Source organism: Phodopus roborovskii, unplaced genomic scaffold, assembly GCF_943737965.1.
Source record: "Phodopus roborovskii unplaced genomic scaffold, PHOROB, whole genome shotgun sequence".
NCBI lineage: Eukaryota > Metazoa > Chordata > Mammalia > Rodentia > Cricetidae > Phodopus > Phodopus roborovskii.
In genome coordinates, this window is record NW_026125295.1 from 18,656,966 (window position 1) to 18,682,094 (window position 25,129).

General features: G+C 46.5%; 1 protein-coding gene across 1 annotated transcript in view; it reads right to left on the bottom strand.

Moving 5' to 3' along the window:
* Positions 1–24,517, bottom strand: part of Slco2a1 (solute carrier organic anion transporter family member 2A1) — a 71,204-nt gene extending 46,687 nt beyond the window's left edge. Inside the window, exon 1 of the mRNA XM_051206111.1 lies at positions 23,623–24,517. Coding sequence (XP_051062068.1) covers positions 23,623–23,718 — 96 coding nt within the window. The 5' untranslated portion in view covers positions 23,719–24,517. The remainder of the gene's footprint in view (positions 1–23,622) is intronic.
* Between the last annotated feature and the right edge of the window lie 612 nt (positions 24,518–25,129).

Genomic DNA, 25,129 nt, shown 5'->3' on the forward strand with positions numbered 1-25,129 from the left:
TCTTTCCAAAGGCCAAAGGAAGTAAATCAAAGAATCAGACGTGTCCTAGGGTGGAAAACCTCGGACAGCCACCGAGCCTACTTAAGGTTCCAGTGTCCCGCTGGGGAATGTCTCATTCACAAAGTGATTCAGGAAATCAAATATTCCCATGCAGGAAGAATGTCTGCACAAGATAATACTCAGAGACCCAAAAGAGCCAGCCCAGGCTCCAAGTTGGCATCCTCCAGAGGAGAAAGTAGCCACGGTATCCCGTTAGGAGTGTTAATTAGTATTGTTAGGATTATCAGTATTGTTATGAACTAGAAAAGGCCTCTTTGATAAGACAGTGTCCTGTTGGCTCTGGGAAGTAAAACAAAAACAAAAACAAAACAAAAAAGTCAGAGCATGCTAAAAAAAAAAAAAAAAAAAGAACACAGAAGATGCAAGGCCCTTCCTTTTTCCCTCACTTGGGGAGCTGGACCCTGGATTATATTATCACTAGGAAGAGTCTTTGATAAGATGGGGTCCTGGGGTGTCCTTTGAAGTAAAGGGATCTATCTGTTTGGTGTAGAAACGAAGCCTAGGACTTTCCAGCTGCACCCTCATTTTGAAGCTAGGACATAAGGGGGAAAAGCAGTGAGACCCACACTGGGGACCCGAAAAGGCCTCCTGTGCTGCTCTGGTCCCCCTCCTGGGGGTGGGGGGAAGGGGCCGCGGGACTTCCCATCTGATGCTCAGCCCTGGGAATGTCCTGAGGCAGGCCACAGCATGGAGGTGGTGACAGGGTTGACAAGGAAGAACAAACTGTGGGAGATTGCCTGGGGGTGACATCTGGGCTGTGCACTTTCAAAATCACAGATTTGGAAAGGAAAAAAAAAAAAAAAACAAATAAGATCCAAGAGGGATTAAAATGCAAGCATGTGAGGTTGTACGGGTTTAGCATGTTAACTAGAAGCACGGTTTCCTGGCAAATAACCACTCAGAAACAAAATTACCATCGGCGTTCATGTCAATATATGTTTGATTTCATTCTTTTCCAGAGATTCTGAAGGTTTCTTTTAAGGCAGTGAAACAAGCACTCCTTAATGGAGAACAAGTAGCATCTTGTGTTTGGGGGAAGTTGACTCCAAGTCACGTGTTAGGTTGAAATGAAGCCGCAGTTGGGCAACATACTTTGAATGCGTTTATGGCAGGGGAAGGACATCCAGACCCTGTGAATATGGAAACTCTGCTATTTTATATCCTTCCTCATCTTTGTTCTGGTAACAAGATGGGATGTCAATATTTTTTCTCACATCCTGGAAGGGTTTGAAGATAAAGCCCGTCCCTTCCTGCCTTCAAGCAAAGGGCAGCCAGTGTTTCAGACAGAGAAACTGCAAACTGTAATACAAACACAGACTCACAAGAGTCCAGGACCTCAGGACATGACCTCAAGGGAGGGGTCCTGTGGTCCCATAATTGGGAAATGGCCACCAGGAAGCTCTGAGGGATGGCACTTACAGCCTTCACACCATCCTGTCTGTCTCTATTACTTGTTTTCATCTCTCTGTCTTTCGGGCTTGGCATGTTCTCACTTTCACACCTACAGACCAACACATAGTATGTGCTCAGTTCATGCTTGCAGATCTAGTTAATCTTACATGGCCCTGGGGAATGCATGGTTCCTTGTGCCTGTGGAGAAGGTGACTAAGGCCCAGGGGAACTTGCAAAACCACCGCATTTTGTAGTTGGCAAATGATAGCATCCCACAGACACCAAGTCATACCACCCTTCCGATTCACCACCGTGTCTGCTCTTAGGAGAGTTCAGAGGAAAGAGGTGTCACAGAAACTATTTCCCAGCCTCCCAGCCATCACATCAATGGATCCCCCAAAATTACCTAAGTTCTATAGGACTCTCAATCTTCAATCTCTCTCTCTCTCTCTCTCTCTCTCTCTCTCTCTCTTTCCCTCCCTCCCTCCCTCTCCCTCTCCCTCTCCACCCCCAGTCAGGACCACAGGTGTGCTCCACTACATCCAGCTAATTCAACACAAATCAACATTGGAATGCATGATGTTACTTTCTCTAGTTGTTCTGTTCCTGTTGTAAAAACCTCGATAAGAGACTTCTCCACTCTCCACCAGATGCAGTGGTACCCAGGATGTCCTCACCTCTATGCATACTCTCCTCTGGCATCTCATTCACCCACCTGGGGGAGCTTGGCTACTTCCTGAAGCCCACCCTCCTCAGACTGACTTCTTCTCAACTGTGTCCCTCCTGTTTCCACTGATTTCCCATTAAGCCCATGCCCCGTACCATTCATGCCTTCCTACAGTCTCTTCTGGACTTCAATTTTTGCGCTTGGTGTATCCAAGTCAAATTTCAAATGTGTTCCATTCTTCATCCAATTGGGTCATCTCCAGTCCCTGCCACTGGCAGCTCTCACAGGGTCCACCCACTGTCACATCTCTCTTCCCAAATCTACTCTCTCCTTTCTATCTACTTTGTTTTCCTTTTCAGATAGGGTTTCTCTGTGTTGAAGAACCTGCTCCGTAGTCCAGGATGGCCTCAAACTCAGAGATCCACCTGTCTCTGTCTACCGAGTGCTGGGACTAAAGGTGTGTGCCATCACACCCAGCTCCTATCTAATCTTCAAACACCAGCAGGGGAGTAGTTTGAGAATCTTTTATTGAAGCATGACATCCACCCAGAAAACAAGTATGTTCTGAGAGTTCAGCTTGAAAAGATTCTCAAGCTGGCCTGGCTATACTTAAGGGAGCCATAATAAAAACTGCACCCATCCGCAGCTCCCCGGGGTCCCTTCGGTTGCCACCTGCCTCACCTCTAAGGCAGCCACTCTCCCAACTTTCAAGAGTCCCTGTCAGTTTGCCTTTGGACTTTATAGGGAAGGACTTTTAGATGGCAGCATGATCTGAAAATGGAGACCAGAGCATGCCACGGCAGTGACAAGCCTGTGGGTTCCCACCATCTGAGATAAAAACGCAAGCCCAGTACCTAGTCCACAGTGCCCTCTACCATCTAACTCTTATCCCCTCCCACTAAGTGTCCCAGCACAGTGGCTACAACCTGCCTCTTGGGTCCCAACTCACCTAGTCAGTGCTTGGTGCTAAGTGCCGAAACGTGTAGCTAAGTAGAAAGAGTGCGGCTCCCACATCAGGTAACGTATTGTTGGGTCAACAAATGATGAGAAATGCTCTCCTTCGAGGGGTCTTTACCATCCTGTGTGTGTGTGTGTGTGTGTGTGTGTGTGTTGTGTATGCACATCTGTGTGTATGTACATTTGTGTATGTATGTGTATATGCACATCTGTCTCTCTGTGTGTATATCTATGTGTATACATCTCTGCGTGTGTGTGCGCATGCACACACACACACACACATCTGCATATGAAGCTCAGAGAACCACCTCAGTTGCCATACACTTCTTTTGAGATAGGGTCTCCTACTGAGCAGGAACTTGAGAAGTAGGATAAGCTGATTTGGTCAGCAAGCCCCTGGGATCCCCGCATCTCCGCACTCTCTCCCACCTAGCACTGGGATCCTAAGCATGCCACACCACCACACTCAGTTTTGTTCTGTTTTCTAAATGTGGAGTCCGGATCGAACTCGACTCCTCACCCTTCCATGACAACCATGTCACCGACTGATCTGCCTTCCCAGCCTCTAGCCCCTCTTCTCATGAATTTCTAGTCACCAGTCTAGTGTCAAAGAATGTCCCTTGAGCTACAGTTCTCCATCATTCCTTCAGGGAACTGAGCCCAGACTGCAATTACAAGCACCCCGAGTGTTCCGGACCTTACAGCATTCCTGGCACCTACCACACACCTGTCACCAGCAGGGTGGGAAGGAAATGACCACAGGAACAAGGTAAGCATGAAGAAGAAGCAATCCTCCCCATAAATACTAACAAACACGATAAAGGCAAGCAATAAATGTCAAGTGAATGATTCCTAGTTACCTAGCCACCCAAAGCTAGTATTAAGTGCATACAAAACTGTCAAATTAGGTTGTAAACTTATTGTAGAAGCTGGTGCTTTCCTTCCACTGTATCCATTTGCCTCCCCCAAGAAGTTCAGGAAGCAAAGGAATTTACGTAGCAAATCCTTGTGCACCGATTCTTTTATTCTCTTCAGAATTCCACAGGCTCCTTCGAGTCCAGAGCTCCTAACACATCCATCTCCATGTGAACTAGCGAAGCCTCAGACTCAGTTTTGACTTTTGGCCCTTCCCCCAGATTTATTTTGACAGACTGTTGGATTTCTTGTGCGCATGAGAAGCAGAGAGTTTTAAGCTGTGCCCCTGGGGTACCCATGGAACTCCTTCAGAAATGAGTCAGTGTCCGGGCAGGATGGGAAAGAACCTTCATTCATGGAAAGCCTTGCCCAGGGCAGCCTGTGTGTCCACCCACCACCCCTTCATCCTCTATGGCAACAGCATCTGCCAGGAGACCTGAGAAACCTCAACACACTTGCTGGAAGCCACAGTGCAGGTCTGAGAACAAAGTTCCTTCGGTCTATAGGGGTCCTTGAACAGATGTTTAAGAGGCTAGAGGAGAAGCACATGTGTGTGGGGTGCAGGCAACTGTCCACCCTTCCCCCGAGTGGGCCCCAGGCCCACTCACTGTCAACACTGTCTCATCTGGCTGCTCCGGAGTAGAAGTCCCTTCTCCAGGTTACGGCATTCCACAGTCTACACAAGCATACCCACTAGTGAGCTCTGCCCCACTCACGACTCCCAGACCGGGCCCTTCTCTGTAATCAACAGACACTGGCACACACAACTTGTCTCACATACCCTGTCATGGTCACCTCATGTTCCCCTCTTCATCCCTGTCATGGATATTCCCCCTCCAGCCTGAGGGGACCCGCTGAACTACAGGCTGTCTTTATAGGTACCTCCCTGCCAAGATCCCATCACTCCGAACATGATGCCAATCCCCTGAAAGTTTAGACCTATGCAGAGCAGGTCCATCTGAGCCAGGATCAAATAGATATTCAGGCAAAGCTGGATGGTGATGGTTCAAGCCTTTAATCCTAGCACTCAGGAGGAAGAGACAGACAGATCTCAGAGTTCAAAGCCAGCCTGACCTACAGAGCGAGTTCCAGGGCAGCCAGAGCTACACAGAGAAATCCTGTCTTGAAACAAACAAAACAAAACAACAACAACAAAAAAAAAACCAACAAAAAGATATTCAGGCGAAATAAAACACAACAGAAAGATGCAATGTGCAGAATGCTCCACCCTTCCCATAGGAAAAGCAGCTTGCTTCTGCTATTATCTTCCCTTGCTCTCCTGGAGGCAAGGAGGAGGGAGAAAGGAAGAGAAAAAACTCTTACCCAAGGTTCAGATCTTTGTCCGTCAGACACCTCAGGAGAAAGAAATACCTGTTTGCCTTAGTCTCTGAGCACAACTCTATCATGTGACCTCCAGTGGATCATGAGAAGGTCCCGCCATTGGTGTTCTTATTTTACCAACAAAGTACCAAAGGCGTGGACCCAAGGCCCTAGTGTGGACGACTGTGCTGGGGAAGTCAGGATGGACACACCCTCACAAGTCTCCACATCTCCACAGCATACCCCCTCTCCCCCCATCCGCCCATCCTTACACGTGGCCCCCAGTACATTTTTCCATGGCCTTGCTCCATCCTTTTAGGACTTAAAAAAGCATTAAGGACATTCTCTGTCCCCAACCTCCTTGCTGGATATTGGGGGTTGAATTATGCTTTCCAGAAAGCTATGTTAGCATCCTAACTCCTGGCATCTGGTATTATTTGGGAACAGGGTCTTTGGAACTATAATCAAGACGATGGGTTATTAAAATAGAGGAGGCTCAAACCCACTGGCTTTTGCCCAGAAGAGGATGACTGGATAGAAAGACACACAGGCAGGGACATGTATGCCAATGAAGACAGAGATTGGAACAATGCGTCTACAAGCCAGGGAATCCCCAGGATTTATGACTGTCTCTAGAAGTGGAGGGGTGGGGGGGATGTGCAAGCCTTCAGCCTTCCAAGGGAACCAGCTTTATTCAAACCTTGATTTTTTTTTTTAATTTTTTATCTCTGATCTTCAAACATGAAGAATGAATCCCTGTTGTTTTAAGCACCCCAGCTTTACAATAAGCTCCCATGTGCGGCAGGTGCCACTGGTCCATAGACCTCCTTCACGTTGACAATCACTGCTGAAGAATCAAGGGAAGCCCTCCTGAGCCTAAGTCTTCCTTCCTGACATCTTCCCCCCCCCCCAGTGACAAAGCTCAACTTAAGAACACACAGATCTTGTGAACAGGGATGCTAAAAGGTAATCTCTTCCTGTGGGGTGAGAATCTGTGACACTTAAGGGGTTTCTCTCCCCCATGTATGGGCATGGGGAGGTCCTCATGGGGGTCTGGCTGCACAGTGGATATAGGGGAAGCCCCCCATGCTGATTCATTTCCTTCTTCACTTAGAACTCTGGAAGGCAAGTGCAGGAGAATAGGGGAATGTGAGTTCCTACCTACACTTGGCTGGTTTGGGCTGTGATTTCCCCCTGCAGATTTCAAGATTACTGAATGAAATCACCATTGAGCATCCTCAGATGGGAAAGATAAGCCAAGCAAACAAGCAACACCTACAGCTGCCGTTCCAGGAGCAGCAGACATGAGCTCACCTACCTTCTACCACCCGCCCATTCATGTCTGCACCCCAGGGGCCTATGACCTAGCAGTGGGAAAGTAACACATGGAAGGAGCATCTAGATGCTGATGATACGCTCATCCGGAGGCCTGGCAGAGTTGGTGTAGAAGAAAGTAGATTCCTATCACAGCTTTTTCAAACTGTGGAAGCATGCATGCCTTCCATCAACAATTTCAGGAAGGTCCTATATTTCATGGATTCCCTATAGCCCCTTGGTACCCCCCAGAGCCTGAAGCTGTCATAGTCCATCCTGCACAGGTCCTAATTGTAACAGTGCATTGGGTGTGTCAGCATGGCTAGGTTTGCCTCCACCCATTCAATCAAATGCAGTCCAGGTGCTGCTATCAAAGTCTGCAGATGTAATCAAAATGCATAACCACCTGACTTTAGGCAAGGAAGATGGTCCTATATCATCTTCGTGGGCCCTATACAATCACAAGACTTTAAGAGAACTGACAGGTATGTGTGTGTGTGTGTGTGTAAACACACAAATGTGCACGCCCACGAAAACACACACACACACACACACACACACACACACACACACACACACACACACCGTGGACAGAAGCTTAAGCCAGTGAATTCTAGAAGCCTGTTTGTGATTGAACAATATGTGTGTCAGTGCCTTCTATTGACTTTAGCTGAGTAAACCCTGAGTTAGACAAAAGCATGGCTTCCTTCCCCCCCCCCTTAACTGTAATTCCCAGAACCTTTAAATATATTAGCTTACAATGCAAAGAAAACATTTATAGATTGATTAGGATTTTAAATTGGGGGTTGATCCAAGATCCCTGGTGGGGTGATTTGATCCAGCAGAATCTTTATGAGAGAGGAGGGGGAGCAGAAAGATTTCCCAGGATGCTAAGCTTCCATCTTTGAGGACAGAGGAAGGGGCAGCATGAAGGAATGTAGGTGACTGTAGAAGCTGGAGAAGGCAAGGAAACCACTTGCCACTACACTACATCCTCCAAGGATAACAGCTTTTCTGACACCCCACAATGGGATAGTAAGCCTGTATTGTTTAAGCCACCACAGTTGGAATCATTTGTTACAGTAGCACCAATCAAGGGATGCGAGTCCAATTCACAATGATCCCTTGCCAGTACCTCACTGCCCTTATTCAGGAGGGACCTTTTCTCTGCAGCAGGATCTTAAGCGATATTTGAAGGGGAGGGGCTTCACAACCCTGGGCCCATTAACTAAACTGTAGCCAGCTGTCTGGTTGACTGCTGAGCTGTGGCCAATTGAGTAGTTTCTTAAGCCTCACTTCATTTTCCTCTAAAGGTTGGGGTTCATGTTGGTGGCGCCTTAGAACCTGCTGTGCCTGTGGGTTGCAGAGTTGGCAAAATATTTTCATTTTGTTCTTTGCTCAGGCTATCTGCTTAGCATGACACCTAAGGAATTTTCCACTGGATCAAAGACCACACCTCTTCTTCAGTTTCTCTTCATTTGGCCTCTTTCCTAACACAGGAAGTCTATTACCCTGTCTCTCAGCCTGCTGTATGAGAACACTTCTCTTCAGAAGAATGGTCCCTGTCGGGACCACATGATTCAAGGAGACACTGCCAGTTAGGGTTTACCATCCTGCCTGGGGAAGACCACATGACCCAGCTGAGCCAATGAGAGCCTGCCCTAGGGTTTGACAGATTGCAATTAAATGGAAGGCAGTAGGCATGTTCTCTGGTTGCAGATTGTGACTCAGTCTCCCAAAATACAGAGCTTCGTGGGGACAAATAACTGACATTCAGAGAGATGTAGAGACTCCAGTCTACCAAGTCTCCCACATATTTTCTTGTTTGATTCTTGTGATCTATTCTGTACACATTCTGGATATGAGTCCCGTTCATGTTTAGATATTGCAAATATGTTATAGCCTGGCAGTCTTTTTGCTTTAAGCACTCTTATTTATTATTAAAATGGAGAAATCATCTTTATGTCTCAGTCTCCTGGTCTTCTGTCCCTTGACTGTCAACCTTCCTGTGTCCTATTGTTCCCATCTTTATGTGGCTCGGTTTTGTTATTTGCTTGGCTGGTTGGTTTTTTGAATCAGGGTCTGTTGTAGCCCAGGCTTATGGCCAACTTGTTGTGTAGCCAATGCTGTCTTGAACTCCTGATCCTCCTGCCTCCACCTCCCAAATGCTGGCATTGCAGGTATAACCTTTGAATACATTAGCTTACATGGCAAGAAGGAAATCCGAAGGTATGATTAGGATGTTAAATTGGGAGCTTATCCAAGGGTGTGTGTGTGTGTGTGTGTGTGTGTGTGTGTGTGTGTGTGTGATTATAAGAGTCTTAATGAGAGAGAAGGGGGAGGGGATCTGAGGATTTCAAGATGCTAAGCTGCCACCTTTGAGGATGAAGGGACATAGTTGACTCACATCCAATTGTTTTAAATGTCACTTTTCAAAACCAATTTGACCAATCTTAATCCTAAGACTCTCTGGCATGGAAATGATGAGGATAGGCCATTTGCAAGGGTTGTGATTTTTTTCTGACTAGCTATCATTTCCAATTTCCAATGAAAGGGGTTCAATTCTTTGTTTTGGTTTTGGGGTTTGTTTGTTTGTTTGTTTGTTTTGCTCCCCTCCTACCTTTCCTTCCTTCCATTCTTTGATTACATTTTGTTTTATTATCATGTTTCTTTATTCTCTTCTTTGGAACACATGTGTCCAGTTCCCTTTTACTGATTATATATTCACCATCATGACTATTTACAGGACCCACATTGAATGCTGTGCAACCATCACCATCATCTGCCTCTCAGACACTTCACCTTGTAATACTGAAATGAACACCCATTGTATAGGAGCTCCCCACTCCCCCTCACCACTCCAACCCCAGGAAACTACCATTCTACATTCTTTGTTTATAAGTTTGACCATGTTAGAGACCTCATTTAGATGAGACTGTGTCTTTATAATTTTGTAATTGGCATATTTCACTGAGCAGAATGTCCTCCAGGTCCGTCCATTTTACGGAATGTGTGAGAATGGCCTCCCTTTGGAAGGCTGACTAATGCTCCACTCTGTCTATGCCTTGTTTTGTTAGTTTGTTTATTCATTGGTGGAGACCTGGGCTGCCTCTGCCTTATTGCTGCTATGATCATGGATGTTTAAATATCTCTTTGAGACCCTGCTTTTCTGTTCTTTTGTCTGTGTACTGTCCTAGTTTCATTTCTGTTGCTGGGATAAAGTACCTGGACCAAGCAAAAAGAGAAAAGAGTTTATTCAGCTTACAGTTCCAGGTCACAGCCCAGCATTGAGGTAAGTCAAGACAGACCTGATTGCTATTCTACAGAGCATTACTTCTGACTGAGGATTCCACTTCACAGCCAAAGAAACATGGAGGAACAATGGAGGATGCTGATTGACAGCTCACAGGTAGCCTTGATGCTCAGCTAGCTTTCTTATACAGTTCAACAGTACCTAGGACCTCCCTTTGCTACCCAAAATAGTCTAGGCCCTCCGGTGTTAATTAAGAATCAACATAACCGCCCACTGACATGCTCACTGACCGATCAGTCTAGGTTGTGGCAAGCTGACATCTAAAACTGACCATCACCTCTACTCAGAGACAGAATTGTCAAATCACAAGGTGACTCTGTTTTTAACTCTTTGAAGGACCGCCATACTGTGCCCCATGATGGCTGGACCATCTCACATTCCCATTGAAGTGTAAAGGCTCTGGTTCTTCTGCATTTCACACTTACTTCCTGATGTGCTGGCTTGATGTTTTATGGTTGCCATCCTAAGAGTATGAACACAGTGTGGTTTTGACCTGCACCTCTCTGGTGCTTAGTGATACTCTGCATCTTTCACCATTTGGGGAGAGATATGTACTCAGCTCCTTTGCCAAGTTTTTAGCTACTTTTTGTTGCTGAGTTGAATGAGTCCTTCATATATCCTAGATATTAATCCTTGCTGCACATAGGATTTATACATATTCCCATTTCTTAGATTGCCCCTTCTAAGATGCTGTGGACTATGTCATTTGGCTCATGGGAATTTTAAAAACTTCAATGTCATAAAGCTTATCAGCTTTAGTATTCACTTCCTATACTTTTGACATCATATCTAAGAAAACTTTGCCCAGCCTTATGCTGCCAAATTTGATCTCCATGTTCTCTTTTTAATTTTACCTTTTGGGGATCTTATATTTAAGTATTTGATCCATCTGAGTTTATTTTTATATAGTATAAAGTCTGTACAGTATATGGTTACTGTAACACATTTTGAGGGGGAAGAAGCCTTTCACCTGAAAAGCCACTAGACACTAAGGTCTCTGCTATGCTTAGTGTACTAGACCACGTTTTATTAATTCCCCTTCTACGAATAGCCCCAGCTTTGTGGGTGCATGTGATCACCCTGCCCCCATAGCATAGATGGCTAATGCTCTCTAGAAGGTCTTTCAGGCCTTCTCCACTGGCCTAATTGCCACTGTGTTCCTTTCTGATGTTCCGTGCATTCTTCATTTCTCTCACCAGAAGTCCCCGTCCTCGAAGGCTTCGCTGTACATCACGACTTGTGCTGCTTTTGCCAAGCACCTGCAAGTGTTTGCAGCAAGAGGGATTCCGTGCTACATGGGCCTGCCTTGTGGATGGAAGCCATTTTTCACTAGAGCTCATTATTGCCCTTCTTATGCCGTCTACCCACAGCCTTTGGGAGACAGAGACCTTGTTTGTCTCATTCCTAGTAGTGGTTTACACTCAGACACTCTATATGAGGACAGTGAAGATGACATTAAAATTCATGGTCCGTGACCCAGATACGTAAACCAGAATCCACCTTACTTATTTCCTTATTCTTCCTTGATAACAGCCGGTTTCCCCTCCCCCCACTTATATGGCATGTGTTTGTGATATTATCTGCATAAATATGCCCTGTCTACCTGACTGGAAGACAGGTGTGCCCTCATAGTTTTATTCATTACTAGATAGCTAGTTAGCGATGGTAGGTGATCAAGAATATGAAGATGGGGAGATAACTCAGTCAGTAAATGCTTGCCTTACAAGTGTGAGGACCTTGGGTTGATCCCCAAAACCAATGTAAAAAGAAGCTGGGCATGGTGATGTGCATTTGTGATCCCAACACAGAAGAAGCAGACCTTTGAGACTCTCTGGCCATCCAGGGTAGTCTACTTAATGAGTTCCAGGCCAGTGAGAGACCCTGTCCAAAAAACAAACAAAAAACAAAGCATTGTCTTCTGATATACATGTGAACACACAGACTCACAACTACAACATGGATGAATAAATGAACCTCACCACCCTTGGCCTCAGACGGTCAGAGATCACTGCTTAGAACAACATCAGGGCACAGCCCTGCAGACAGTGTGAGGAGGAATCAAGGCTCACTAAAATGACTGTGGGAAAGCTCACTCAGAGATGGTTTCCACGTCCTCCCAGGTATAAATCCCCAGGCACAGGACTAGACCTCCAGTTAGTGCTTAGCTGATCCAGTGGCAGCTTCCGTTCTTGCTGTCTCGCCCTTGGGCTGCTCTTCCTAAAGGGCAGGTGCTGCCACACACACTCATCTCTGTAAGAAGTTCGGACGGTCCTTGGGACTGGATTCCTAAGCTCTGAGCCAACTCCTGGGAGTGGGTGCCAGAAGAGGAGGGAGGGCTTTTTGGATAGACCTGCCTCCTGTCTTCCCAGAAAAAAGAATGCTCCACATTCTTGCCATTCTTTAGGGCTTCAGGTATTGCTTCCGTCTCCGGGAAAGCAGTGAGACTGGAATGCAGTAATAGATGTACAGATGCAATGGGAATACCATCCACACCACAGGACAACCCCATCCTTCTCACTGCAGCCCTGCTGCATCCTTGGTCCACTCTCAGAGCCCTGAAAACAGCTCTTCTATCCTCTGTTGCTTTCTTTCATGGACCACTGGGGCAATGTCTCGGTGCACCTGGCAAAGGAGGCTGGATGCCATTACACACTTTAGAGGTTGGAGTCAATATTTCACTGAAGCACAAATACAGAACACACATACAGAAAGTCACAAAGAACAAAGTTAAACTGTTGGTAGTTCTCCCCCCCCCATCCTCCCTGGAGGGGGAGATGATGGTGTCTAGGTGTACTTTCTTAAAGATGCGTTGCTCTGTGTGTTCTTTCAAAAGCCTGCATTCCCTCGGAAACACGGATGTCCATCCTGCCTCACTTACTTAACATGGGAGAATAAGCTCCTCCCCAATGTTTAATTTATTCTTAAAACTTTACAATTGATTTGTAGTTCAGTTCCCAACACCACACAAAAGATTTGCATATATTCCACAGACATCTTGCGGTTTAGTTATGGACTCTCTAGTGATGTAGATTATCCCTTCCCTCAGTCTGAGTCTCTAAGCAGATGAGTTATAGGATAAGACAAGTGGACTGGGTTTCCATTAATCCTTTCATTTAAGTCAAGTGAGTTTTGGTTTTTTTTTAAAGCCACGAGTTGGCCCCATGTCCACACCAGATCTAAATGTACTGTACCACTGTGGGTCTAGGTTCAAGATTAGAGAAGGAATGTGCATCCAGAGAAGAACATGAGGAAGTTAGAATTCCAGGACCACGTTTGATAAACCCAGCTTGGGAAACAGGAACATCTCTGCATCTCTGGTAGGAAGCCATGATGTAGTACAACTCTGGGCTAAACTACTGGAGATTTGTGAAGCACAGTAGAGAAAGAAATCTCAAAACAGGATCCCCCAGAGAGCCCTAGTTCCAGTACCATACCTGTGTAAGTGGCAGTCCCTACAGGCCACCTCCCCATTTCCTCCATGACAAAATGTGAAGCAATGGTCTGCCCTTCGTAGCACAGGGAACGGGCTTCATCAGCTGGAGTTCTGGAAGGACCTAGCCTTGTCAACATCACCTCACTAAACTTGCACACAGTGAGTATTCTCCCATGCAGGAAGCCTCAACTATATTGATAATTAGAGTCACAGCTGTCCATTTTTTTTATGGCTCACCATATACATGGTCCTAATAACATGGATATGTTTTTGTGTGTGATTATATGAAGGAATTTTGTGATTGCTACTAAGAATGTGCTGGAATTAAGGGCAGGACTCTGAATGTTCGTGATGTAAAGATAAACAAAGTCAGGCACAGTGGCTCACATATGTAATAATCACACATAGGGGGCAGATGCAGAAGAATTATTGCAAGTTTGAGGTACACCTGATTTATTTAGAGAATCCCAGAATTCCAGAATCTTTCTCTGGTTTATTTCATCTTATACTTCCAGGTTAAAAGCTATCATTAAGGGAAGTCATGGCAGGGATAAAATACAGAAATCATGGAAAAATACTGCTTACTGGTTTGTTCTCTGGCTCACTGATAGGCTAGCTTTCTTATCCATCTCTGGGCAACAGAGCAAGATTCTGTCTCAAAAAAAAGGCAAAAGTAAAACTAAATTAAACTAAAATATAATACAAATAAGACAACCAAACAGGTATGAATAATGCCACCCCACTCCCTGTAAATTTCATATATTTATGCATTAAATATATACATAGGTTATATCCTGGTTAGCTTCAGCTATCAATCTCACAGAGATTGGGTCCATTTGAAGGAGTCTCTGTTGAGGGATTACCCAGATCTAATTGGCCTGTGGCATTTCTGAGAGGGATTGTCTTAACTGATGATTGACATAGGAGGGCCTCACTGTGAGTGATGTCATCCCAAGGCAGGTAGGCCTGGACTGTAGAAAGCTAGCCCGCTGACATCACAGTTAATTCTGAAATTCAATAATTCCCCAGACCAAGAAGTTGCATATTTCCATAGCTCATTCCATCCTTATTTGTACAGATTCTATACAGGGACTAGCTATGATCCACAATGAATGTGGGAAGCTGAGAGAAGGGCTTCAACCTATAAATGGGAGAGACTAATGAGCCTTGCCACTCTGCAAAGGCCCAGGATCTGGTCCATCAGTAAGCTGCATTCTGGAAGCTTCCACGAACCCTCAAATCTCATCTCTAATCAGGAACATTGTATGTGCCCTCCTCACTGCCTGTGGTACCCCACAGACAGAGGGTAGAAGCTTGCTTTTGTAGACTATCTTAGCACAGGAGGAAGTCAGTCAATTAACTCATTTTCATTTCCCCAGAAAAGTTCCAGTTTTAAAAGTGAAATTCCTGAGACCCAGAGCAAAGGAAAGCAGTTGTTCAGCCTGGGGACTAGGGAATTTATAGGCAACTTGTCTCAGAAACTTGGGAGCCTCTCAGGGAGGAAGACAAAATAGTAGTACCTATCTAGAAAGGGTTTCACCCACAATTAATCAACTAAAGACTCCTGGCTCACGTCCCAGCTGTTGCCTCCTCCTACATTGTGAGCCAAAGAAAAACAGGAAATTTAAGAAAAAGAGGAGGTCCCAAGGCACAAGTGAGGAATGACTTACAAAGCTGAGTGAGAACATGGTTGGTTGAAATCCATCTAGGGATCTGGCAACGAAAGATGCCAGGAAAACCCTGTTATTTCTGCCGATAGACATTGGTAGAAATCTACCACTATGTCCCTATACCCAAACACATATTCTGTAACTGGCTCCTTTTCTGGAGTGTCCTGCAGGGCATTCCATCTCATTTAAATTGGCTAGAATCCTTACCTCTGTGCCCAGAAAACTGGCTGGGTGAGCTAACCAGATAAAGTAGCTCTCACCTGGGTCTACCTGGGTCTACCTGGGTTTACCTGGGTCATGTTTCTCACGTTCAATGGTTTCATCTGGGATCCTGCATTTGAGACACACACACAGCTCCCTGAGCTGCTGATGTTACTCCAAGATTTGGAGAACAAGAACAAACGTATGGAAATAGATGATTGTGGAACAAAATATAAAAATTCATTTGATTTTCAGAGGGAAAAAAAAGAATATATGTCAAAGAAATGTGACTCTCTGAGTTAGTTGGGTCAGACCATATCCCCAGATAGGCTGTCCTCTCGTCCTACCCAGATGTGGAAACCTACTGAGTCCATGTAGAACCCACAGCCTTGAGGTGGGGCATCTGACAAACGTGAACTCTGTGTTGAGACCTTCTGAGGACCAAGTAAGCCAGGACTAGATGCAAGGACCTTGTTGTTCCCACTCGTTTCCTAACAGTTCTCCAATCACAACACAGACCCAACTGGCCCTTGCTCCTAATCTCATTTCAATCAGCATTTGCCAGCATGTGATGAGAATCTGAGACTGGGGAAGGAACCCCGAGACCACTGGGCCCAAGTCTAATGGTCATGGATGAGAGAATCTAGATGTCAGAGTCCTTCCATGGGCTGGGAGGGAGATGCTGAGTGAGAATTTCCTGCTTTGCCAGTTAACCGGCATGCAGCAGTCATGCATGGTTTCTTTTTTCCTCAACTGTGAGAAGGAGGTGTTGACACCTCTCTCCTGGATTGTCATTAGGACTATAAAGGGACTTTTAATGATTGTGTGGGTACACGTCTGGGTGTACACATGTGTGTAAGAGCACATGCATGTATATGTAGAGGCCAGAGGTTGACAGCAAGTATCTTCTCTGTCTCTCTCTGCATTAGTTTTGAGGCAGGGTCTCTCACTGAACCCGAAACGTATGGATTCGCCTGAGTTGGCCGGCCAGTGAGCCCTCAGGAATTCTCCTGTCTCTACCCTCTCAGAAGTGAAATTATAGGCCTGTACCTCTGCTCCCAGATTTTTATATGAGTTCTGGGGATATGAAGCTCATGCTTATATGACAAATTGAGCCATTTCCCACTCCCATAGAAAAGAATTTAGAAGCACAGTTCTAAAAACAGTCCAAGGGGAAAAGGCATGCTAATCATCTGAAGCCAGACAGCAAGCTGGAGACATAAGTACATGAGATCCCTTCCCCACTATCAACAAGGAGCTTGAAATCTGCCTGAAATCATCCTAAAGCCAAAGGGCAAGAGGAAACTCCATGGTTTCTCAAGCTTGGTTAACTACACCATTACAAGATGACAGCAAACCCTTCCCACCTCAAGCCTTACTCCACAATGATCAGGCAGTGGTACAGGGAGAGACGTGCAGATACACAGCAGTGAAGAATCAATAGACTCTCATGAGAACAGCCAACTGGCTTTTAACAGAGACTGCTCAGAAGAGGAGAGATGTGGTACAAGAACAGTGAGAGGGCTGGGCGGTAGTGGCCCACACCTTTAGTCCCAGCACTTGGCAGGCAGAGGCAAGTAGATCTCTGTGAGTTCGAGACCAGCCTGGTCTACAAGGACAGGCTCCAAAGCTACACAGGGAAACCCTGTCTCAAAAACAAAACAAAACAAACAAAAGCAGTAAGAGATAAGGAAAACAAGACAAGACCTTGACTCAGACCTTCTATCTATAGAAAACTTAACTCAAAATGGAATAGAATTAAATGTAAAATTTTAATGTAAAAAAATAAATTTTACAAAAAGACACGGGGTGGGGGGGGGAAGCACTTGGTAAAGAAGATTCAATGAAGCACCAAAAGAAGGATCCAGAACACTAAAAGCCCTGATAAATGTAAACCAGATGTGGCAACACATACTTGTTACCTAAACAATTTGGAGATGGGATCAAGAGGATTGGGAGTTCCAGTCTAGCCTTGGCTACATAGTGAATTGAGGGCATCCTGGTCTACATGAGACTAACTGAAACAAAGGCTGGGGTTGTACACAGCAATCAACAAGAGACCCTGTCTGAAACAATGTGGAAGTTGAGGACTGACACCCAAGGTCCTTTGAGCACTCCTGCTCACACTTGAGCAGGTGTATACACATAAACACACAGAGAAACTGATAGCTGGAATTCATCAAGATTAATGATTTTCTCTATAAAATAATTTTAAATGAGTTTTGAAAAGCCAACCTAAGGATTCAAAGACAAAACCTTCAGACCAAATACCCAACAAAGGGTTTGTAGCTGGCACACAAAAAGAACTTTTAAGACTGCACAACACTAAAGGAAAATGACAACACGTAGGGCCAGCAAACACATGAAAAGAGGTTCAAGTGTGACCCTGCCAGCGACGGAGAAAACACAGAATAGGACACAGTGAGATGCCACGGCACATCTGTTAGAATTTTTACACAGAGGAGTAACATTATCGAATGCGGTCAAGCAGCCAAACAAACGTAAAGTGAGGTGACCATTCCAGGAAATAGTTGGGAAGTTCCTTTAAAAAAAAAAAAAAATCATTGTGCAGCAACCACACCACCCAGCAACATGCCATGGCATTCGCCCTAGAGAAATTATGAGCTATGTCCACACAAAAGCCTATACACAATCACTCTTGCAGATTTATCTGAACTAGTCCCAAATGGGAAATAAGCCAAAAGCCCTTCAGTAAGTGAACATGTGTAAACGATGAATAGTACATCCATACCTTGGCATACTTCAGCAGTAAAAAGGAACCAACTCTTGAGACATGTAACAGTTTGGATCGAGTGGAACTCAAGTACATTATCCTGGGTGCATATGACATCCTTCAAATAATGCAGTCATAGACATGGAAACTGGATTGGTGCTAGGGGCTAGGGACAGCAGTAGGAGGATGAGGCTGTCAACAAGCTGACACAGGGAGTTCTCTGTGATGGGTGGTGAAACACTTCTGTATCCTCAGGCGGGTGGTGCCCGCACAAATCTGCTTGTGATAAAACAGTACAGGACTGTACTGTATGTGCACGAGATAGCAATGTCAATTTCCTGCTTTTGATATGCTTTGGGATTACCATTGTTATGTAGCATGCAACCCTGAGAGAAAGTGGGTGAAGGATACACGGGACCTCTTTAAGATCAGCTTTGCTAGGTATCTGTCATTGTTTCAAACATTTTCTAAAAGACTCTAAACAAACCTCACTAGCAACATGTGACTTTCTCATGGGGCCACTATGAGAGAGCCCCAGCCCCCTGGTGACAGCTACCTGTGTAGGTGCTGTGGGCATGAACAAGGACAGGCTCACACAGCCACTTCTTCACAGCATTCCTTGAGAAAACACGGGTAGACAGTCTACAAACAACAGAGAATAGCCCCCCAGTGGCTCTCTGAGGGGCCCAGGGTGCTCCCTAGCCTCTGAGACTGCCTATCCTTGTCCTCTCAATGTGCCCCTCCATTTGTGCAGCCTATGCCTCTACAGATAAAGAGGCTGTCACAAAGTGGTTAAAACCATGGCATGGCATAAAACCAAGCAAGAATGGGAAGAATCGGGTGTATGGGGTCAGAGGCCTCAGACCTTCCCCTACAAACACTGTAACTGATTATTACATGATGAGACAAGAGAAGATGAGGAGAAGACTGTCCCTCATCCCAACAGCCCAGGTTGGGTCTCCTAGCATGGAAAAAGTGATAGTCATGTCAAATCAGAAAAGATGAAGGAGGCTCTCTACCGGCAGATAAATGTAAGTTGTTCTCATTTGTTCTGTGTTGGGAAGAGAAAAGCTATGTAGGGCTTTGAGCATCCTTCCAGAGAGGATCCCAGTGTCCTATCACCCACCAATCCCCATCCTTCTTTCTCCCAACCCTCAACTCCTAAACTTGCCAAGATGGCACCTGAGAAAAGAACACTTCTCTGAATGCTAGAGAAATGCACCCCCTGGAGGGAAGTGGGTGCGTCTTCATTTGCTGTTCTTTGGTGCAGGGAGTCCACTGGGAATGTTTTCCTGGGGGTGGACTAGATTGCTGGCATCCTGTGCCAGGTTCTGGAAACCAAGAAGCGATGCTCAAGAAATCTCCTCAGAGTTTGGGGGTCAGAGACCTCGGAAGTTACAGACTCAGGTAAGAACAATGTATCCCCCCCATTAGTGCTCCCAGTCCACACAAACCAAGCCATAAGGTTGGCCCTTCTTTCCTCTCTTCCCACTGTTTTGCCACTGGGTGTCCCTCCACCCCCCAATGGGTGTGGCTTTTCCTCAAGTTTGACAGCTATCATCAGCAGACCACTCCCCCTACAAAGACAACTCAACTTAGCTCCTAAAGGGCGTTTGACTTTAGAGGGCCTCAGATCTGTCTGAGGCTGCCCTCCTACAGACAAGAACAGGAACACTGTCCTACCTCAGATTCTCTGAGGGAACCTGTTTTTAATTTGGAGTCCTGGGGCTGACCACGCCAGTTGACAGTGATTGTTTGAGCAGGTTCAGAGCTTCCTAAGAAACTTGCAAACCAGATCTCAGGAGATGTCTCCTGCAGGAGAGGATGTAAAAATTCACCCTGAAGGACTTGAAAGGTAGTTCAATGGCAGAATGCTTTCTTCTACAAGGCTCTGGATCCATCCCACAGCACCATAAACAAAAGGAAACAAAACACCTCCCAGGGGATAATCTATACAGCACGTATCTTGTAAGCAGGAGAAAACCAGTGCCACTCTTAACACCCATGTAGGAATGTCATTGACCAAGGCCAGGGCACTTTGGGTCCTAATACAAGGTAAAGATCAGAGAAGCCCTAGGTGTCCCAGTCAGCCAAGCCTAAGCAGTGAGTTTCAGGCCAGTTAAAACCCTTTCTCACGGAGATAGGTGTTCCTGAGGATGATACTGTAAGTGGTCCTCTGACCTCCACATATCACTGTCAGGCTCTCTCACTGAGCATTATGAAGAATGAAGAGGCAGGAGCCATTAGCATTGAGGGTGTCTGTCTGGGTACCACTGTGCCTCCTCTTAGATATCTCCGGGCCTGGAGAAATTGGAAGGCGTGGTGCTGATGAGGGGCTGTGTAAAACAGTGTTCTGCTCTATAGCTGCTCCTACCTTGTTTCTCTCCCTGCCACCCCTTCCCAGTTCTATGAAGCCTTGCTTTCCTCATCAATAGATTGGTAATACTATCCACCTGATAGGATTGTAAAGCACATGGAATGTGGGCACAAAATTCCCAAAGTCTGTCCATTCCTAGCACTCAACTACTGTCAGCTATTATTTGTTGGTATTATTATGAGTATTATAGTGAATATTACTAACTGTAGCTGTTAACTAATAACTGTGCATCATGAAACAACCGTTTCTTTTGGACACAGGTCTCATGTAGCCCAGGCTGCCCCAGATTTACTATGTAGCCAATGAGGACCTTGAAAGTCTAATCCTCCTTCCTTTACTTCCTTTATCTCCTGAATGCTGGGATTACAGGACCACCATGCCCAATTTTTTTTTCTTATTTTTATTATGTATTTTTACTTTTAAACAGTTTTAAGGATTTGTTTTATTTTTATTTTAAAAGTTTTATGCATCATCATGTTTCCCTCCCCAACTCCTCCCAGATCCTCCCCACCTCCCTACCCACTCAACTTTATGTTCTCTCTCTCTCTCTCTCTAAATACACACACTCAAAACTGAAAATCAAACCAAACAAAACCCAATAAACCAAAAAAACAATGCCCAAACTAAACAAAAAGCCCACCAAAAAATAAACAAAGAAAAAATCATGGAGTCCATTTTGCCTTGGCCAGCTACGGGACATGGGGTCTGCCTTGACATGTGGTTGATATACCCATGACACTTGATTAAAGAATGCTGGTTTCCCCTTTGCTCATACATATCGATTATAAACAGCATCCCCCCTCTTAGTGCTGGCTTGAACCTGTAATGGTCCACGATGTGGTGCTGAGGGTGAAACCCAGGGCATCACGTACACTGGGCTAGCATTGAAATAAGAGCTTCTAAACGACACTGCAATACAGGGTCTTGTTTATAGACTCAAGAACGTATCACTTGGTGATCACCCTGGGGAGATCCTTTCTACTCTTACTCCAGGTAGTTCTTACTAAGTAGCATGGGTGGGAACTTTTCGTGACACTCACTTTTAAAAGAAAGGACCCCAGAGGCCCAAGAAAGGAGCCATGTTCCCTGCATGACCCAGGAAGTGAGTGAGTGACAGGGATGGGGCATGGATCTTGTCCTCAGACTTTACCCGCTCCTGAACCATGTGGGACGTGGGGTTTATAGCGACATCACTCTTGATAGTCCATTCCAGTAACAGATATTCTAGAAAAACCACAAGTCTTCAGGCTGGATGTCCCTTGTCACCTTCCCGCATGTCACTTGTGTCACCTTTTCCCTACTGGAAGAGTATAGGACAGTCACTCAACCTGTCATCAAGAGGAAGAAATCTCCCTTCAAATAGCAAAGCCCCAGGCATAGCTTAGTCAACAAAAGCTCAGCTAGGGGGATTCTGCATTGGAGGCATGTCTGGGGTCTCCTGGAATAACCAGGCTTTGGTTATAGGAATGCCAGGCTGGGGTCTCTCCTAACTGCCTGTCAACTGATGCTTACTACCCACTAAGCAAGGAGATATTTTAACAGATTCAAGAGAAACTCCTACTGATAGATAAGAGCACTTAACTCCCTTCAGAGGCCAACTGGCCCGGGTCCAGGTCTGTGGTTTGAATCTCGGGCATATGAAAGTTTTTATCTTCTTTTTTATATCTTTGCAAAGAATAGCTGCCATCCACTTATTTTAGGGGTTAGGGGTAACTCTACGTGGTCATTCTTGACCTCTATAGCTCATAGCTCATTCTTGTCACCCTCACTGTTGGGAATCTTGGGACAGCCACCTCTCCTACCATTCTTGGAGAAACTCAGAGAGTCTTCCCTCCCCAATCCTGCCACAGCTCCTTCGAGACCACCCAACCCTTGTGTATACCCTTTCCTTCTAACTCCTCAGTTAAGAATATATATATAAATTCACAACTCCCCAAGTCCCTCTAAACTGACAACTGACAAAATCAAAATAATACATGTTATTCCCATCCAGGTCTGGCTAAAGAAGAGGAGCCCTGAGGATTGTTTTCAATTATCTCCCATTTTCTGTGTTGTTAATATTCCAAGGGGGAAATCGATGCAACTTTTAAAAAACTCTGGTGGGGGAAAGAACCAAAGCAGGGGTCCCCACAAGGAACCCCAGCTCCACCAGTAACAGCCTGAGATAAATCATGTGGGTGGCTTCCCTTCTGACTTCCGAGTCCCTTTCTGTCAGACACACATAGCCTACCCACAGTGCCCCAAGACTTCCATGTGATGTCTGGGCACCCCATACTTCTCCTGCTCATTGCATCTAAGGGAGGATTGTGGGAAGTAATCTCTCAGCAACCTTACTCTTGCCTGACCTCAAGTTGCCTAGATATGGGTTCTTTAGCTTCCTACTTTCCACAGGGTCCTTTAGCCCTCCCAGGAGGTGCCTTCTTCAGGAAGCTCTCCCCCATTCTAGGTCCTTTTAGACCTGTGAGAAAGTGGACCTCATCTTTGACCCTTATCAAAGAAGGTATTCTCATCCTAGCAGTTTCCAACACCCCATTTTTTTTTCTTCCCTAATTCCCCATAACTCTCAGGCCACAGGTACCTCCTGTGACCTTTCTTAATAAACCTCGAGCTCCTGCGGGTTTTTTTTTTTTTTTTTTTTTTTTTTTTTTTTTGAGGCCATTTCCAGAAGAGTTTGGGGATTTCTCAAAACTGCTGAGTGCTTTGCAGCCAGATATCAATCTGGTCTGCGACACCTACAAATATGAAAGCCCAGCCAAGGAGAGCAGGCTTCTGTGTTTCACCTGGGACATGCTTACTTGCTGCATCTCAGGGTGCCTACAGCCCACTGGGGTCCTCTGAACCACTCCTTAAGGAAGACCGTATCCGCAGTTGAGACCCAAAAGAATTCCCTGGAGGTGTTCTTTTTCTATGGAAGAACAGGACAGCTCCCTCTGTGTGAACGTTCATCTATTCTTCTGGTTATTATTCCCCAGGAGAGTCTGTGAGTTTACACGCGCGACATGACAACACACACACACACACACACACACACACAGAGAGAGAGAGAGAGAGAGAGAGAGAGAGAGAGAGAGAGAGAGAGAGAGAGAGAGAGAGAGAGAGAACATGAGATTGCCCTGCAGTCTTCCATCCTCTCACATTGCCTGCCAGGTCCCAAGGATGTGGCACCCGACAGAGAGAAGCCAGCTGGATGCACTCAGAGCTCCCGGATGGACGGACGGACAGACGGGACTCATTGACTCCCTAGGTTGTAGTCCTTGAATTCTACTCACCTTAATGTTGCTGAAGACCGAGCGGGAGCAGCGTCTAGCTGGGACCGAGGAGGTGCCACTGCCCTGGCGTGCTCCGGGTCTGGGCAGGAGCCCCATCGTGACGGAGACAACGTCCCTTGGCTGGCCGCAAGCTGTGGCAACAGTTCAGGCGCAGGTTCTGCGGGACTTGGGCGCTTCGGGATTCGGCGGTGGTAGCCAGGCGATGGGGAGCGCGGCGCGGAGACTGAGCAAGAGAGCGAGTGCTCAGAAGTTTTTATAAGTGGTGACGGTGATGAAATAAACGCGCTCTCCCTCCTCCCTCTCTTCCTCGGGTGTCAGAGGTGCAGCAAGCCCCCGCCCGGCCACAGCCGCCTCTACAGGCAGGTGTCCTGGGCCCTGGCGTCTAGGCTGCTGAAGCCTAGAAACTCTAGGTCTCAACCTGGTGATCCCCAGCTGCCTAGGAGGTCGCTCAGGCCCGGAGGTGGCACACGGGGAGATCGCAGGTCCCGAGGAAGGAGCCACCGCGGATGGACGAGACAGGAGGCTGCAGGCCAACGGAGAGACCTGGGGACTTGGTGGGGTAGAGAGTGGCTACAGCCCTGAGGAAGGGGTGGGGAGTTGGAAGGGACCAGAGGGGCGCGGGTTCTCCAAGCTGTGGAAGAGAGCGGGAGTCTCCTAGTATCCTTGGCTCTTGGGATTGTCCAGAGCCGGCTCTGCGTGTCTGCACTCGCTCCGCAAACCTGGGCCCTCGGTTCCGGTGATGGCTCTGTGACTCGCCGCCCAAGCTCTGTTTGTGCTGAGGACTGATTTATATTTAAACTGCTCTTTGCGCTGCAGAGGAGGGTGGGACATAACAAGGTGGAGAGGTGGGGGCCGCCCCAGGGCTGGGCTCGAACTCACTGGAAAGGAGCCAAGGTAAACTGCAGGCGCTGTCGAGTGTCAGCGGGTCTGGCCTGAGTGCTGGGGGTTGGGACAAAGGGAAGCGCTGGTCTGACGGGATTGCCCCCCCCCCCGCACTGACCTCTGCAAGGCTGAAGTGAGCAAGCCCCCCGTCCCCCCCCCCCCCGCTGGACTGGAATCTTAGAGAGAGAAAGAAGGTGAGCTTTTTCCGGAAAAATCCAGAAGATCCAGCAAAAGCGCTTAAGGCAGTTCGGAGGAGGAGGCATCTTTCCAGCCTCCTATTCCACTGACCTCTCCAGAGCCACCTCCCACCTCTTCCAGTCCGGTCCAGCCCAGCCCAGGAAAAGATGCTCCTCAATACCAGGGACAGAGGCTGGGTGAAGGATGACCCACATTGCCTGTTTCTACCCAAGGCTGGATGCCTTTCCAATTTCTGGCCTGGCGCTCTGGGATTTCTTCTAATGTACCTACAGGCCAAGAACTCTGGACAGGGCAACAAGCAGAGGCGGATGGACAGTGGACAAGCTCTGATTGCTTTGCTCACCCGCAGAGAGAGGTACATACAGACCGACCTTCCAGGCCCGCAGCAAGCTTGATCACTATTCTGTCTGTCCCTGGTAAGATGGAA